We start from the raw sequence: 19,556 nt of genomic DNA, 5'->3' as shown, positions 1-19,556 counted from the left end.
TCACTCACCCAAACTCTGTCCTAAGAAAGGGGTAGAGAAAACGAAGAAAGAGAGGAAAGATGCTTCACTGTCCTGGCCTGTTGGTTGACAATATGTTGATTCTTTATTACAATGGCTCATCTATAGAAGTTTTTCATAATTACTCTATCATGATTACATTTACATATAGATAGTACATTTTCTTTAGGGGCACCAAGGTATTTTAAACATTCATATCTAGTTTCAACTCTGCTATTCCATGTATTATTTATAACACCCCCATGTAGCCCAACAAGAGAGAGCATGGCCTAATGTTTTAAGAACTAGTTTTGGAGTTAGAAGGACATAGGTTCAAATCTCTTTTCTGACACATGCTGGCTGTGTGACCCTGATGAAGTCACTTAACCCCTTGGGGAACCTTCTAAAATTATAAGTTGCAGAGCTTCTATGAGCATGTGTGGGTAGACAAAGCCTCTCCAGGAATTTCCCATTCTAATAAAATCACAATTTTGGTTAAAAAAGTAGTATACTATGCTAGATAGATTTACTACAGTAATAAAGGCATAGAAATCTTCATGTACTTGAAGGCACAATTTCTGAATTGCTCTAGATTTTCTAGAATCAACTATCTATGTCACAATAATAGCTTTCACTAGGAAATAGCCTTGCCACCCTCTACTAGACTAATAAAGATAATAAAGGAAACCATGTACTTTTTAGTCAGTTATTTAAATTGAAACAATTTAAAATTTATATTTGTTTTATATGTAGCATCAGAGTGAATGTTGTCCTATTTTTTTTCTCTTGCACATAATTTCCCTAAAATGTTCTTTCATGTGAAAAGACTGATTTGGATGAAATGGAAATATCATGAAAGATCAAATACCAAGAAAATAGCATGGTATACCACATACGAAGATGTAGCTTCCAGGCATTTATTTGTATAATGATCTTCACAGAATCACATAATCTGAGAGTTAGAAAAGATCTCAGGGGTCCGTTAGTCTAATTCATAGGAATTCATGTATTGTGACACACCCAGCCAGTGGTTGTCTAGCCTGTTTAAAGTCCTCCCAGGAGAGGAAACCTATGGCATCTTGAGATAATGTGTTCCACTTTCAGGCAGTTCTGATTGTTTCGAAATTTTTTCCTGGTATTGAGCCTAAATTGGCCTCTTTGCATCCTCCCATGCTTTTGGTTCTGCCTTTTGGAGCCAAACCAACCAACCAACCAACCAACCAACCAACCAAACAAACAAACAAAAAATCTAATCCCTGCTATACGTGTCAGCCTTAAGACAGTGATCACATTGCTTGCCCTGGGTCTTCTCTAAGCTAAACATGCCCACTTCCTTCAACTAATCCCCACTTGACCTGAACTTCATTCATCTCTTTGCCCTCCTTTTGACACTTTGTAGCTTATCAATATCCTTTGCTAATCAAGGCACTCAGAACTGAACCCAATACTACAGATGAGGTCAATACTCTTCTGGGGGCAGAGGAGAGTGGGACTCTCATCTCCCTCCTCCCATTAGCTCAGGATTAGTTTTTTTAGTTGCCACAGCACACTACTGACTCACATCGAGCTTGCAGCTCACTGAAATGTCCAAATTATTTTCAGAACTGCTGCCTAACCATGACTCATTAATCTCATACTTGTGAAATTGATTTTTTTGTATCCAATTAAACAACTTTACATCCATCTCTACTGAATTTATAATCTTCTTAGATTCTTTTTGGACTCCGAGTCTTTGATATACTGTATTACCTATCCCACCCAGCTCTGTGTCATTGGCAAATTTGATGAGTATGTCATTTTTGCTTTTATCCAAGTTCTTGATAAAAATTGTCAACAGCATAGTGCCCAAAATGGATCCCTGTGGTACTCTACTGGAAACCTCCTAATATGATGAATTGCATAATTAACAACTACTCTTTGGGTCTATCCATTCAAGCAGTTTGCAGTCAATCTGATTGTATTATCCATATCTACTCATCTTCTCTCCAGGAATAATATGAGATACCTTATCAAAGACTTTGCCAGAATCTAGGTTAACTACATCTACAGAATTCTCTTCATCTCTGAGTTTTGTAATCTTGTGGAAAAAGGAAATGATGTTAATATTTGGAATGACCCATTTTTGATGAATTTTGATGAATGGGTTTTTGTAATCACTGCTTCCCTTTTTTAGATATCTGCTAACTATTTCTTAAATGATCCATGCTGAAATTTCCCCAAGAACAAAAGTCAAGTCCCTTGTGGCCTACAATGTGCAAATTTTTCTTTTGTCCATTTTTTTTTTGAAAATCAGGACATTTCCCCTTTTCCAATCTTGAAATATCTCTCTCATTTTCCATGATTTTTCAAATATTGCCTACAGTGGCTCAGCAATCACATCCGCCAGTTCTTTCAGGCCCTAAGGATATAGTTTTCAAGGCCAAGAGAAATGTATTCATCAGGTATGGTTAAGGAATTTCTTTCTATCTGCTTATATATTGTGGGCATCAACTCCATTAGTCATTTTGTTCTGTCACTTCTAATGTAACAATTTTTTTTTGGCAAAGAAAACAAACAAAAAAACTAAATAAGTATATTCCTAGGCATTGGGCTGCTTGAATAAAGAGAGTATGAAATTTAACCCTGACTCTCAGACCAAGAAAACTGTTAATGTATTCTCTTGACCAGAACATGAAGCTTTTTTTCATCACTTTTTTGGGGGGAGGAAGATGATTGTACTAGTCATTTTGCACTAAAATTAGGACTCAGGGAATCTGAGACAATGTGAAAAAATGGTTTGGATCCCTAAATTTTAGGCAGCTGACCACAAATCAAGGCATTTCCCTTCCTTCTCATTCATTCACATCATTATTATTCATTTTTCAATTATGTTCTTCCTATAGACACTTTCAACATATTAATACATGATAAATGACAACGAAAATACCATTTTTAATCTAGTGAGTCATTATAAAACATCTCAATCATATATTGGGAGGATTTCAACAAAATCAACAGGTTCAGTGAGCATCTATCAATGAGACATTGCGTACAGAACACTATGCAATGTTGGGAGAATCATGAATTTTAGCTAAGACAATCCCTGATTTTGAGGAGCTTAATGATTCATTGGGGGATACAATGCAAACTATAAGATAGAATTTTAAGTGATAGAGACATACGAATAATAGCACTCATTTGTATAGTGGTTTAAGCACTTTTCCAAAACAACTCCATGTTGTATGCATAGTAGAAAGATGACTAAACTTGACATCCATTATAGAGGTCAGAAGACACAGGTTTAAGTTAGATCTCTGAAATTTATGAGCTGTGTATCTACAGACACATCATTTAATCTCCCAGGCCTCAGCCTCCCCAACCGCAAAATGGGGATAGAAATACTCGTAACTACATATTTCGTAGTACTATTTTGAGGAAAGTGCTATGAAAACCTTAAAGGGTTAAATAAATATGGGTTATTAATATTACAAATATTTTCATTTGACAGATGAGGAAACTGAGACTCAGCTAGGGCATTTGTATCAATTCTTCCAAATATATTCTTTCCCATTAATCCATGTTTTAGAGAGGTTTAAATAATGTGTATGTAGAAAAAAAGAAATTATGCATCATTTGTGTGATGAACTTTCTCCATTATAGCTTAATGGGATAGTTGGAACATCAGTTGGGTGAAGAAGGAAGCATGATCAATATAATTCTCCCACCATGACATGTAATCCTCCATATAATTCTCACATCATAACACATTGATGAAAGAGACAATTGTAGTTCTGTTTGCAAAATTTGGTGCTGTTGAGTGATTTGATTACCTTCCATTGTTGTAACATGATAGGTAGAACTGTTGTGAACATAAAACTGATCTGATCACATAGCTACCCTAGTGTAACAGTCCTGTTTCATTGTATTCTCCATCTTTTGAATTCCTACTGCCTTTTCCAAAGGTTTAGAGGGAAACTACTGAGCTCTGAAGGGTCTTCACTGGCATCTAATGTCCAGTTCAACTCAAGTAATAGTACTCCAAGCTTAAAAAAATCTAATGTGTGACCTTACTGAGCAGCCCCAGTTTGGGCAATTCATTTAACCTCAGGCCTCAGTTTCCACACTAACATAGATAGATAGATAGATAGATAGATAGATAGATAGATAGATATAGATAAAAGTCTTTTCTTGTTCCAAATCCTATGAAGCAGCTACATAGTATAACAAATACAGTGCTGAACATGGAGTTAGGAAGACTTGAATCTGAATCTTGCTGTAGATACTTACTAGTGGTATGATACTGGGAAAGTCATTTAACCACTCTCAGCTTCAATTTCTCTATTTATAAAATGTGAATAATAATGGCATCAATCTCACAGAGTTGGGAGAACTAAGTGAAATAAGCGTAAAGTGCATTGCCAACTTTAAAGCACTATATAAAGGTTAGCTATTATAGTTGTTCTTATTATTTTATATAGAAATATTTTGTCTTGTTTTAATAAGTTCCTGGTGAAATCAATGAAATTAACAAATTATCCTTTAGAATATTTGTATCTACAGATATAATAATAATCCTTTGGTAAGTCCTAGCTAGACAAGATGAAGGCCACAACTTTGCCAAAGCCTTTTGTTCTTCGACACTCTAAATATGCTAAAAATATTATAATATCTCTAATCTTACAGCTAATATAATGTGTCAGTAACTTTTTCTTTTATTGACACTAATAAAAATAATTAATCAGTGCCATTCTAATTACATCAAAGCAACTAAATGATAATTATTTATAAAGCACAGAGAGGGAAATTGTAACAGTGATAGTCTTTCAAAGAGACATACTCTTCATTAGTGAATATTTCTAATTGCTTATTTTACTTTTGACATAAATTTATAAGAATCCAAACACCTGAAAAATCTACCTTTACTTTGGGAAACGGTCCTTGGACAATTAATTTTCTGACATTTCTCTTTCAGATCATTCTTTTTCTTTTGTATAGATTTAGGAAAAAAGACCTAGACTTTGAATAGGCCCCAATGAGATTTCCCAATATTGCCAAAATTTTATATAAAATTAAGAAGAAAAAATTAGTATCAAATCAACAAATACTTATTAAATGTCTGTGATGTACATGGCACAAAACTTTACATTCGTAAACTATTTAAACTTGTTTAATTGGAAAAAAATTATCTTCAATAATAGTGGAATCAGAATAACTATGTAAGCACACCAATGCTATAATTAACAAAATGTGAAAAATCTAATTAAAATTCTGAGCATACTATGCATCAATTAGTTTCTCGTAAGCACGGGGTTGTTTATTAAATTATTTCAAATATTTATGATCTATCTTTGAGAAAGTATGACTAACTTTAGCATTTCCTTGACAAATAAATTAGCACTGTTGAATGAGTTTAAAAATATTCCTTTATAAAATGAATAATAGTCATGCTTACAACAGAGAAATCTCAGCATACACATACGTATGCATACTCAAGAATAAATTGTACCATCTCATTTGCTAACAGGAAGATTTATATTTTTATATTACATGCTAAAGGATTTCATTATTAAAGATGTTTTGTAACAACCCACTATTATTTAAAATTTCCTTTTATAGTCTTTTTAAAAAAAACATTGACCCTGAAGCAGTTGTAGAATAGTGGAGAGAAAGTTAAGTCTTGAAGCCAGGAAGACCTGAGAATAAATCTAGTCTCTGCCAATAAACTAATAACACCCAAGAGAGCTTCAGGCACGTGTGTGTGTGTGTGTGTGTGTGCTGGTGAGGCAATTGGGGTTAAATGATTTGCCCAGAGTCACTAAGCTAGTAAGTGTTATGTGTCTGAGGCCGCATTTGAACTCAGGTCCTCCTGACTCCAAGAGTGGTGCTGTATCCACCGTGCCACCTAGCTGCCCCTGCCTCAGGCACTTTTGGACAGCTCTAAAAGGGAGGTTTTTTTTTTAATTTAAATTTACTAAAAAATGTTTACTCACATGGAGCCTAACTTTACCGTTACATCTTCCTCCCATAACTCATGGTTGTATGAGGGTTTGGGGGAGTGAGATGGAGTGTGTGTGTATACTGAGTATCAAATGAAACAAGTCTAATGTCTCATTTATATGACAATCTTTCAAATACTTGAAAATAGTTATTATGTCCCCCATCAGTCTTTACTTCTCTAGATTAAACATTCCCAGGTTTATTGGCATTAGGAAGAACACACAGGATGGGGACTCATGAATTATATGACTAGAAAGATATGCCTAATGCCTCAATCATTCCTTTAACTATAAGATGAGGTATAACTAGATAAACTCTGGGGATTTGACCTGTTAGGGCTTGTGGGTTAGGAGAGCAGGCCCAGAGCCTATGAGCCACACACAGAGCCTTGTTCAAAAACTGTTGGTAGAAAAAGAGAGATTTCATCTCTTTGTGCCTTTGTATGCACCCTCAGTTTTGGCTCAGCAGCCAAACAAATGGCTTTTTGTCACCATTTGGAAACTTAGAGAATGACTGCAGATGCTCTAAAGTAAACTGGTAAAGCCACTCTCCATCATCATTTGTAGAAGCAGGATGGCCAAGCTTTCATGTCGCTTGGCAGCCAGCAGATGTGAAGTGTTAGGACTAGGCTTTCATTGACAAGTCTCACCCTGCTCCCCTCCATTACATAACCCCATAACAAGGGTGCCTCAAATCCTGAATTTTCTGGTTAATTTCAAACATGAAGAGATTACAAAGGGAATTATAATAATAATTGTGATAAGGTATGAACCCAGTTTGAAAGTTATTGAATTTACTACACTGTGGTGGTATTTTAAGTCCTACTGTAGCTAGACATCATTGCATGGAATATCCATTAGAATTTGCAAAAGTAAATCTGACTGAAGAGATCAACAGTAAGGGTTTGAAGGCTCATATAGAATCTATAGGTAGCCAGTGCCCTTTTAAATAAAATAATGTGAAACCTTCTGATTTTGTGTGTTTCTGTGTGTGTACTTTTGCCGAAGGAAATTAAAGGGAGGGAGGAAAGAAGGAGGGAAGGGACAAAGGAAGGAATGAAGGAAGGAAGGAACTAAGGAAGGAAGTATAGATTATTTCATCCATTGTCTTTTGACTGGACTTAACAACAGTGTCCTAACTGACCTCTCTGTTTCTGAATCTCTTTCTTCTCCAATAAAGACTCCACATAATTGTGGGATTGATAATTTTAAAATGCAAATCTGACCACATCACTGTGCTACTCAAAAATCTTCAGTGATTTCCTATTGTCACTAGAATAAATGTAAATTTTTCTGCTTGAATATAAAGCCTTATACAATCTGATTCATTCCTATCTTTTCTGTCTCATTTCAAATGTCTCTCTTGTAACTATTTACTCAAAATTCAATGAGGAGAATTGATAGTGTCTTCAGGCATTCTCTAATGTATACAAACTGGTCAGCCAGCTGATTTCCAAATGTGATATTTTCTGGCATTGATTACGCCAATGGGATGAATCCAAGGGATATAGTACACTTGGGGTGAGTAATCTTCCATTACAATGTGAGCGTCTTGAGAGAAAGGCCTACCTTTTGTCTGACTTTGTATCCCCAGCAGTTAGCACTAGACACTTAATAAATGCATGCTGACTGACTTGAAGGGAACTGTTATAGATAGGATATTTCTGGTAAAGTTATCTGGTAAAGTATTTGGTAAGGCTTATCATCTGAAACCTATGCTTAAATATTAGGTATAACGACAAATGAGTAACAGGATGTCAAGATTTATTTGATACACACATATATTTTATAAAAAATGAAACTTCTATTAAATAACACTGAAAATCAGTTTTATCATCTTTTAATCTTTGCATGATTCAACCTTACATTTCAGTGCTAAATGCCAGATTTGCTATGTATATATCAGTAGCATGTTATAAAATCGTAGGGTCAGAATTAGAGCTAGAAGAAACATTGAATCTAACCCTCTCATTTTATGTGGAAAAACAAAAACAACCTCAGTTGAGTGATGTGCCCAAGGTCATATAGCTGGTAAGTATCTAAGGCAGAGTTTGAACCTTAGTCTTCCTTACTCCAAGTTCAGTGTCCTTTCCATTATACCTGCCTTCAGGAAAGTACCTGGTAGTTTAAATATAGTTCATGCAAAAATTCTTGCAATAATAAAATTCACTCTTAAGAACTACAAGTATGAAAACCTCAGAACATGATTTTTTAAAAAAGTTTTCGCTAAACCTTGCAAGTAATAAAAGGCTCCTTTTTAAGTTTTTAGATGTGAGAAGGGGATGCAAAAACAAACAAATAAAGCAAATATCCTTTTGCATGGTTCATGGCAGACATGCCTCACCTTCCATTGGAGAATTCAATGTGCTGCCCTTTGCATCTCCAGGGACAAAGACAATTGAAATTAGCCAATGATACTATAAGTGCCTTCTGTCTTAAAACACCTTCTCTGCTCTGTAATGGCAAGAAGGCTGTTTGCCCAAGCACTCACTTTGCTGTGTTTTCTCTATTACCATGCCCCACTGCCAGGAAGTGAACAATTTCATAATTAAAAAACAAAACAAAACGAAACAACAAGACAAAACTCTTCTTTGTTGCCTTCTTCTTTTTTTTTTTTTAAGTTTTACCTGCTGCTCATTAAGCTTCTTTTGTATCTCCTCAGAGTCACAGGAGTCATAGACGATGGGCTTAGCTAGCTCTGATTCAATGTGTGCAAGCCAGGATCTGAGGCTGCTCATGTTCTTATCCAGCTGCTGCACAGCCACCAGGGTCTCCTTGAGCTTTTTCACCCTATTAGAGAAACCACAGGACTGGACTTCATTAAAGAGCTCCATTTAGACATCACTTTCACATAACAAGAAGCAAACTTGTTACTTTATATTGACTAAGGGATGTCTGATTATTTGAAGTTGTTTTTGCATCAACATTTGGCCCTCTCACCCACTCTGTCCTCTACCTGACATGCAGATTTCAAAGCCTAAATCCAAAGAGAACATAATAACTGCATTAAACCTATGATACATGGTAGACCACATTTTGATACTCATACTTGAGTGTCACAAAACAGGATTAAATATTCATATACCACTTCACATATTATAATGCAATTAGTCCTAAACCAGAAATTTTGATTTAGTGGGATAGGTCTCAGTAAGCAAGCATTAAGATTGAAAAGCTCATTTTAGGGAACAAAATAAATGTAATGTAATGCACCACTGTCAAACAATACACCATTCTGTTTGAACATCTGTCAAGTATTTGACTAATGTACTTTTAAAATTCAAATACCACATAATATGTTACTCCATCTACTGCCATTAAATCACTTTTAGCTCTGTTCTTAGAGATGAATCTGGGGCCAAAAAGTTTTTTTTTCCTGTATGAAGCTTCTTCATACTAATAATATATTTTCATCTATATAATATTATTTGATTTACAAAGAATTTTATATACAGTTTCTCACATTTGGTCTTCACAAGCTTAGAGGTTAAGCTTTTTGTTCTAGGTCGCACGCTAAAAAGTAATAGGCCAAAACTTCAGCCCAGGTCTTCTGATTTATTACAGTTAACTCATTTGACATAATATCCCAAGGTAAGAGGCCAGCTCTATAAATTTTTTTGAAATTTGTAAAAATTTATCTTTTGATCAAATAAAACACAGGTACCTAACACTTGTGTGAAAATAGGGCCTTTTTTACCACTCATTTCCTGACTATAAGAAGCATATTTAAAAAAATAAACATACTATCCATGTGGTGAACACTGTACCATATCAGGAACGGAGCATTTTTTAGAAGCTGATAACTGGAATGTTTGATACTAAGAGTCCTAAACCAGTCTTTTGTAAAGTCTAACTAGAAGTCAGATCATCATCACCCTCTCTAATATTTCAAAGGCAGTAGGTATCTTTTTGACATGTAGCGCACCTCATCTCTTACTAGAAATGGGGGCATAGTACAGGAAGGATAATATGGTGACAGTTTCCAGACATATTACATCCCAGACTTTTTGCTGCCAGAAATGTAAGCAGAGCATAGTCACAGCAGTCATTCGTGGACCTGATGCAAGGCAAGCTACCTCGTTGTGCTTGCTTGGTAAGTAGCCTCCATCTTCCATGTTAACTGTAGGGCTTCAGAGTGAAATCAACCAAACAAAAAAAACCATTGCCACTAAAAAATGGGAGCTCTGTGATAGTGCTGATCTGCCAAAAAGTAAAGGTAATCTTTTTAGACTTTGTAGTTTTGCGGTAGTTCTCAATTTAAAATAAATTTTGTCGTAATAAAACAATAATATGTATGGCACAGTGGAGTAAGAGCTGTCCTAAGGGATAGAATGACCTGACTTCTAGTCCTGTCTCTTGATAGATAATGGTTATGTGACCCTGAACAAGTCACTTAACCTCTTGGACTGTAAGTTACAGAACTGTTGCTGATCTGTTCTGGTATAGAGTTTTCCCACAAGGAGTTACCTCTAACAATGAAATTGTAGATCCAAAAGAAAAGAATAAATGAAGAAAAAAACATGTTGAAAAAGCTCAGATTATGGACTAGTCTTCTTTTTTCCTGGAAAACATTACAGTAATTCTGTAAAAATCTAAATATTTTGAAATTTTAGATTTACTACCAATTGCTCAACAAACATAGTATTAAAATTTTTATTACAATTCAAATTGATTCTAGTACTACATGAAAATATACTAATTTCATGATCTAATGTTTTCAAGGCTCAGTTTTTGGGAGCCTGTTTTATTGAATGTGCTGTGCTTTGTCAAAAAACAAAACCAAAAAAACTGATGACACTGATCCCACTTCACAAGGCCATGTGTTTTGAATTGCTTTTCCACTAGAAGTGGAAGTCCATTCATACTTTTGCCTGTTCCTCCCGATGGCCTCAGGCACACATTTTCAGGAGAGTTGGCCAAGGCTCAGGATATAGTGTGTGGCCAGGTTACTCTCATATGTGAAGACCATGGCATTTGCATAATGCTCTAATCAAGCTAACCAGATAGCAATGATCTCATTAGTAAGATATGATTTGAAATAACAAAGACAGGAACTTTGTAAGCTCCAGTGTAAGCCATTTCATTGGGGTAATAATAAATATTACAGCTGCCAAACACATAACTGGATAATTTTAATAATGCATGCTTTTTTTCCTCTTCTTCAGATACATCCCACAGAAACAGCTTATTTCATAATTATTCAAATTTTATTTTGACTGAAAAATATCATTGAAGCATAATTTAATTTTAATAAATATAGGAAATGAAGAAAAAGCTTCCATTCAGATTTGTTTATATTCCTTTTCTTCATTCGTTCAATACATATTTGCTGAACATTTACTGCAAGTAAAGCAAAGGACACAATAAATGAATGTTTGTTATGTTTTTGGCCACCTGCAAGGGTTGAAATTTACTTTGAAATAAAAAATGCAATTTTGTTTTTTCAGAGTACAGTCAGTATCCACTGCAGAGTGTATTTCCAGGAAGTGGATGGAAGTCATAGCTTTGCAGCATGAGTTACCATGATTCATTCATGAGAGACTTCCCTAAACAGCTTTAAAAGCCTAGACTGTGCCCTGCCCCCAAGTGCTTGTCTTTTCATTATTTCTTGAAAATCTTCCTATATATTTGCATACAGAGCTCATTCATGTTTCTCACAGTGTTGTTATTTCACTTGAGTGCCAATCATTGCTGAAATTCAGTTTGAATGCCTGGTGAGTACAGAACTGCAAAACACAAGAGTATAATTTAAAGGAAAAGTAATTAGGTGCCACTCTGATGGTGATTCTAAAATCAGAAGATACGGTTTCAAATTTCAGCTGTACCACACATTACTTCTTCCTACCTGTGTGATCTAAGGTAAGTCTCTTAATCTCTTTGGGCATCAGCTTTTTCATTTGTAAAATGAAGGGGGTGGCCTTAATGACCTCTAAACCTCTGATATCATAACCTTTGTTACCTGTATGGTTTTATAAAAACTCTTATTTGCTCTGACTTATAATACAATAAATTTGCAAAGATCAAAAGTACAAAATCCTTAACCCAGTATTTAAAGCCCTCCATAAATTGGTTCTCACCTACTTTCCAGTCTTATTTAATATAACTTCTGTTCACATATTTTCCATTTCAGTAAAACTGGTCTGGGAAGTTAGATGGCGTAGTGGTTAGAGTGCTGGGACTAGAGTCAGAAAGACTCCTGAGTTCAAATCTGGCCTCAGACACTTACTAGCTGTGTGACCCTCATCAACTCACTTATCTCTGTTTGCCTCAGTTTCCTCATCTGTAAAATGAGCTGGAGAAGGAAATGGCAAAACCACTCCAGTATCTTTGCCAAGAAAACCCTCAATGGGGTCATGAAGAGTCAGACATGACTGAAAAACAACTGAGCAGCAACAAAACTGGTCTGGCGGTTGGTTGCCCATATACAACAGGACATCTCTAGCTTCCACGGTTTTTGTGAAGGTGCTCCCTTTCTGTCAAAGACACTTTTTACCCCTGTAGGAGATTTCCTCATGATTCCTCAGCCTCCCCAACTATTAAGGAAATTATGATTATATGCAGAGTTGTACAAAGAATCTATTTCTCTGAGAAATTGCATTGCTCAAATAGAATGTAATCTTCTTGAGGGCAAGGAGTATTATACTGATTCTTGATAGCTCTGCTCTGCACAAAAGCTGTTGTCAGTGTATGCAAGTTGTCAGAGGCATGCATCATGGTACTAAATCGCTTGTTCATAGGGTCTTTTAGGGACAAACTCCTTTTAAAACAAACATGAGTCTACAGAGGACAAGAATGACGTACATACATACATACATACATACACACATACATGGTAAAGGGGTTCTTTCTCTATACCCAATTTAAGCTTATGTTACTGTTGATGGTATAATACATTCAGCTTTAGGGGGAAACATCTTATCAAATTTCCTCCAAGTTTATAGTCCTTTAATTCTAGAAAAGGTGTTACTTTTAATATAAAGATAGACCTCACATTTATTTTTTCATGTTTTTATAAAGCAAATTCTTTTTTAAAAAATCAAGTTTTACCTGTATATTAGACTAAGAAGTTTGGAGGACATTCCTTGTGGTAGCATCCAGGATTACAATCAAAATAGATACTTACAGATGTCTTACAGCTCAGTAAATTTAGCAAGTCTGATAAATCCATAAGCCCCTTGCAGCTTGCTTATATCTATCCTCTCATAGCCCCAAGTATAGTTTTGGGGCTTGACCTTCCTTAGGAAGGAAAATACTATTATGAAGTAAATTCTCTAATTTGCCAATATGTCTATATTTTAAAATGTGCACATTAGCTATTAATGTTCATTTTTCTTAAATGCAAAATTTTGAACTTATTAAGATTTTATCATTTTGAAAAGGAAATTATATATATATATATATATATATATATATATGCTTTTTTCCTTAGTTTATAAATAAAGATAGGAAATTCAAATACCATTGCATTATATTTAATAATACAATTTAGAAATTTCTAATTTGGGATGGCGTGTTAAAATAGAAAAAGGGTTCTTACAGAAACTCAAAACAAAGAGCTTGAACAAATCATAAACATTTGTACAATGTTATATGATTATTTAATTCTTTACATAACTTATTCCACCCAGATTAATTAAAAACTTTTAAAAACTACAGTTCATAGAGTTGGATATTCGTTTAATGAGTTGTAAACTTTAATGAACTAATTAAAAAGTATAAGATGCAAGATGAACAACTCCCCCCAACAAGCAATTATTTTCCTAATCCCTTCTTATAACCAGGAAATATGACTAGATCTGAATTTTATAGTGGGAAAAATCTCTTATCCTTGGGTAAAGTTGGATTTCACTTTCATCAAAACCCCACTCTTTAAATAGGTTGTTAGGACATTTTTATGAATCTTTGCTTCATGTCCAAGTCTCTCTAAAATAGCCATACCCCTAGCATGACACATACAGTAATGAGACAACTGAAATAACAGTCATAATAACAACCATTAACATTTTCACTTAGTCTTATTTCTATTAGGGATAAACTTTTTAAAAGTCTATTTTCCAGAATTATATCTATGTGGCAATCTCCTCATACCAATTATATTCTATTAAATGTTGGCACAAAACAATTATGGATCAATGCTAGTGTCTAGCTAGCGTCCTATAAACTATACACAGAACCATGAAAACTATGCACAATGAAAGAAACTCAAGTAGATTCCTGCCTTGTGACATCGCAGTTACAATCTGGGAGATCTGAATCCACACTGCCGTCCTCTGCCATCCTCACGGTACACAAATCCTGAAACACCACCATGAAAACTTCCACTGCCAAAAGTAACACCATGCAGACCAAAAGCCTATAGAGATTGCACGTGTATGATTTTTTTTTTCCTTTGCAAATGTACAGAAGTATCAAAATGTTCGGTGCAGACAAATGGTGGTAGCTTCTGTCTAATGACATGAGACTGAGCAGTGACAAGTGGTCATGTTTCTAAATAAAACTTACATTCATCAACATGTGCCAGGCTTGATCTCCTGGAATGTAGGCCATGAGTGTAAGAAAAAAAAAAAGGCTCAGTGTAATCTGCAAGCAGTGGGAGTCTTACGGCCCAGAGGAAAGACAGATATGAAAGATAATACTTATAAACTGGCATGTGGATTCTTGATTATCAAGAGAATTTACATTTTGTATGTTTTCTATACATTCAGAAAAGTTCTTTGAAAAGAGAAACCACCCAAATACACAGAGGGTAAGAAAAGAAAATCAGAGTGGAGAACAAGTAGTGTCTGTGTTTTTTTCTCTCTTTGTTTACAACATCTGTGAAAAAGGATGGGGCTGGAAGCCAGCTCTGACAGGCTCTCCAGAGCTGAGCTGATTGTTAAATCTTCGGTGTGAGTGGGAAATTGGCAAAACCTAAAAATCAGGGCTTGATTTATTGTTTAGTTGATAGTATAGACTTAAAGAAGTGGTGGGGAAAATGTTAATAATTCAGATTAAATTTAAAAAAATTGTCTTGCATTTTTTTCCTGGAGGGCTAGTTAAACATTTACTAACAAACCACTGGAGGAGTGTGGGGTCCCAGTTACAAGAGGAAGAAGCAGGAAGATAATGAAGTGGGGAGAAAACATTTGAAAGCATAAGAACTCTGCCTTAAAAAGAATGTAGGAATAAAAAAAAAGATACTGCTTTATTTTTGCTTGTTCTTTTAAAATATCTTACACTTTTTGGCTGCTTAAACTGAGAAAGACCAGTCGAAAGAATAAGATTTGGAAATTATTAGACTTGGAAGGGATCAAACAATTTAAGGCATCATGGGATTATAGCTCTAGAGCCGGAAGGAAGTTTGGAGGCCATCTATGTTAGCTCTGTTATTTTATCAGTGAGGAAACCACAGCCTAGAGAGGTTAAGTAATGCACGCAGATGGTCAGCATCTCCTCAACTTATATCTGGACATTGATAATAAATATATTATAATCAATCAATAAATGTTTATTAAATACCTAGTAAGTGCCAGGCACTGTGTTGAATACTGGGAATACAAATACAAAATTAAAAAAAAATCAAAAACCAAAAACAAAGATTGTGATTGCCTTTAAGGAGCTTGTAATGTAAGGAGGAGGGGAAGACAACAAAAGGAGGCTGAAAAAGGGATGAGGTGGGCAGGAAGGGACATACCTTAATAATGATCTTACAGCCTTGGCTTGAGAACTCTAAGGCAAAACCAACACAACCTCTCCTTATTTAAATTTGCTTAATCAGTCCCTCAAATTATTTACTCAGTGACACTAGTGATTAGCACTGTGAGAAATTCTGAAACATAGGGCCATTGAGAAAAGTGAGACCTAAAGGAAAATGACATATATAAACTTCTTTAGATTTCTCTGAAATAAAGAGAGAGTTTTTAGGAGGAAATGTGCTTTGTAAATACACAGAATTATAGAGAATATCTCTCTTTGTGAAATGAATATTTCCCTGAACTTACATGCAAACCAAATAATTCTTTAATTCACTAAGAGAAATTTTTATGTAAAGGAATTCTATTGTGAATTATTTTTCACAGCATGGAAGAGGAATTCTAATTTCTTTACTGAAAACTAGAATTTCACATATTGGCTTTGTTTAAAGTGGATGTCCAAGACAGATTTATTTTTTTAATTTCTGTTTTGATGGATTTTATTACTTTCCTTAGCACTTTCCAATTTTGAAAATCCATCCATTCATTTATTTATTTTATTGCCATTTTTTTGGATTTAAAATTTTCCATTTTAACTAATACTAGCTTCGAGTGAATTTCAAAATTTAATTATTTCAAAAATCACAGGATCTTAGCTTTAAAAGTGGTTTCCAGAAGTCACTTATTTTGATATATTTTTTCTTGAATTTTTGACAAGTATTCATGATTTGTTGTTTCTGTTCAGTTGTTTCAGTCATGCTAGACTCTTTGTGACCCCATTTTGGGTTTCTTAGCAAAGATACTGGAATAGTTTGCCATTTTCTTCCCAAGTTCATTTGACAGATAAGGAAACTGAGGCAAACAGGGTTAAGTGACTTGCAAAGGGTCACACATCTAGTAAATGTCTGAGGCTGGATTTGAACTCAGGAAGACTCATCTTCCTGCCTCCAGATCCAGTACTTTATCTACTGCACCACCTAGGTGCCCATAAATAGTCATGATGCCTCTGCTTAGAGATTCACAAGTGATGCCACCTTGCTTGGCAGCCCACTCCATCTTATCCTGAAATCTTTTTTTTTCTTTTGAGCTGAAATCCGATTTTCTATAACATTTAACCATTTACTTTCTTTGTAAAGTAATTTCTTTAAAAGTTCTTCCCAACAAAAAATGGCCAATTAATTTTAAAACTGAGGAGTTTGGGGTTTTTTTGGTCATTATTGCTTTTTTTTATCTTCATCATTAGCAAAATGATTTCACCCTACTGGTATTTCTTCTCAATAGTCTGTGTAGCAAAGTAAGGGAAAGTAGAAAAAAATAATGATTTTAACATTGGGTACCTTAGTTGCAGTCCTGCTTTTGCCACTTGGGATCACAATATAAAAGCTGGAAAAGATCCTATAGGTCAATGAGTATAACTCTCTTAATTTACAGATGGGAAAATTATAGAATAAACAGGTTCTCTGATTCCAAATATAATGGATTTCCCTCCTTATCACACTGCCACTTTACTAGCCATGTGATCATGGACAAACCATTTAATCTTTCTATGCCTCAGTTTATATAAAATGGAAATAATAGTACCAGTGCTAGCTGCTTTAAATATTGCTATAAAAATGTTTTGTAATCCTTACAGGGCTACATAAATATGAATTTTTATTTTATTACATATTTCATTGTATCTTTATGAACTAGAATTGTAAGATTTTTAATCTGTTCTAGTTTTAGAAGCCTTGATCTTACTTCTTACGTTCATTAAGTCTCTTTCGAAGTTCACCAATTGGAACTATATGTACACAGTAGTCTAGGTATAGATGCTGAAAATGAAATAGTATGCTGACAGTGTTTAGAGTACAATGGGATGAAGAGTCACAGGATAATGAATTCAGAACTGGAAGACATCTTAAAGGCCATCTAATACAACCAACTCATTTTACAGACAAGGAAACTGAGGCTCAGAAGGGATATTAGATGGGACTTAAGGGAAGCCAGGGAAGTCAGGAGGTAGAGTTCAGGAGGAAGAAAATGCCTAAGAAAATGCCCAGAATTGAGAGATTGGAATGTCTTGTTGGAGGAACTGAAAAAAACCCAGTGTTACTAGATTGAAGAATACACGGCTGTGATTAAGGTATTAAGACCGAAAAGGAGGAGGGAGCTAGGTTGTGAAGGACTCTGAATGTCAAACAGAACATTTTGTAGTTGACCCTGGAGACAATAGGGAGCCATGGAGTTTGTCAAGTAGGGTATGTGTGACATGGCTGAATTTTCATTTTAAGAAAATCACTTTAGTCGCTGCATGGAAGATGGTTTGGATTGGGGAGACCCTTGGACAGACTCACCATCAGGCCATTGTAATAACTAAGGAGCAAGGTGATGAGGGCCAGTACCAGGGTGGTGGTGGTATCAGAGAAGGGGACATATCTGAGAGATATTGTAAAGATGAAATCAACAGGCCTTGGCAACAGATTGGATGTGGAATGGGATGGTGAGAAATAGTGAGGTATATGAGGTGGTGAGAAATAGTGAGTATGACTTCTAGATTATAAGCTTGAGGGACTGGGAGGATATGTTGTCCTAAGGAAAGTGTGAGGGAAGGAGGGTTTTGGGGAAAGATAATGAGTTCAGTTTTGGACATGCTGGGTTTAAGATGTCTACTGAATATCCAGTTTGAGATATCTGAAAGGCAGTTGTAGATTGGATACCAGGAGAGAGGTTGGGGCAGGATAGGTAGATCTGAGAATTGTTGTTGATGATTGAATAACTGGACAAGTCATTTAACCTCTACCTCAGCTTACACAACAATAAAATGAGGATAGTAATAGCGCCTACCTCATAAGCTTATTGTGAGGATCAGATTTGATAATTTTGAAGCATTTAGTGTATTTGCTGACATACAGTAGGTACTTTATAGATGCTTGTTTCCTTTCTCCCCTCCTCTCCAAGAGCAGCTCTTTCTCAAGGTCTCAGCTCAATCTTGAATACTCACATCAGTAACAGAAATCTTCTGTTGCTATGCTAGATTCTCCTTCTTTGAAACTACTGAAATTCTTCTGATACTTTGATTAGCTTGTTTGGTTAGCTACTGATAAATTTTCTCTTCTTCAATTAAAGATTTTTTCATCTCAGGTTACAGGCAATCTTGTTTATACTTCACGTTCATTGATTGATTCTAAAACCCATTCAAAGCTTTGGGCCCTTCTTAGTTGATGAAAGTCTTTGGCTATAGACTTTATTGTTAATTGAGGTGGGAGGAGGTGGATTTCATTCATTTCAAAAACTCTAAATTACTAGGGGGAAGGGACTCCCCCCAGCTTGTATCTGTGTCCCCAGGACTTACTTAGCACTGTGTTTGACATGTAATGAACTATTTGTATTCACTCATTACAACTCTGGTCTCCTGACTCAATCCAATGTTCTTTCTACTATCCATGCTAGGTCATAATTTTGGTTGCTAGGAGAAATCTTTCAAGTGAATGGATAACAACAAATGTCCTTGAGTCATTAATGTTGGAACTATAGTAACCTGATGTGAACAGAGCTTTCAAAGCATTCATAACAGAACTTATGCAAAAGATTACAATTCTATTTTACAGATTTCGTCCTGGATTTGACAAGTTGGAGGACAGAAGAGGATTGGCAGCTAAAATTAAGAAGGTCCAACAAGTTGGAAGAAATGGGTTATGCATAAACCTGCATTATAAACAAGCAGACTGCGTGCAGCTGAAGATGCTACAGATAAGGTACAGCTGAAAACTATTACTGGATATTGCTACTCAGCCAATACACTGTCTAATGATGCGCTGATAGACAAGGAAATGGAAAAACAAATTTATAAGGTCAACATGTCCTTTGGGAAGTTGTTTAGAAAAAAAAATGGATCCAATGAAGCATGAAAGCCTAAAACCAACTAACCATC

General features: G+C 35.3%; 1 protein-coding gene across 1 annotated transcript in view; it reads right to left on the bottom strand.

Moving 5' to 3' along the window:
- Positions 1-19,556, bottom strand: part of SYNE1 (spectrin repeat containing nuclear envelope protein 1) — a 560,807-nt gene that overhangs the window by 40,453 nt on the left and 500,798 nt on the right. Inside the window, 1 exon segment of the mRNA XM_078155071.1 lies at positions 8,600-8,762. Within this exon segment, the coding sequence (XP_078011197.1) occupies positions 8,600-8,762 (163 nt within the window).

Source organism: Phascolarctos cinereus, unplaced genomic scaffold (assembly GCF_003287225.1).
Source record: "Phascolarctos cinereus isolate Bilbo 61053 unplaced genomic scaffold, phaCin_HiC Scaffold_5;HRSCAF=322, whole genome shotgun sequence".
Classification (NCBI taxonomy): Eukaryota; Metazoa; Chordata; class Mammalia; order Diprotodontia; family Phascolarctidae; genus Phascolarctos; species Phascolarctos cinereus.
This window is presented reverse-complemented; position numbering and strand designations above follow the sequence as displayed.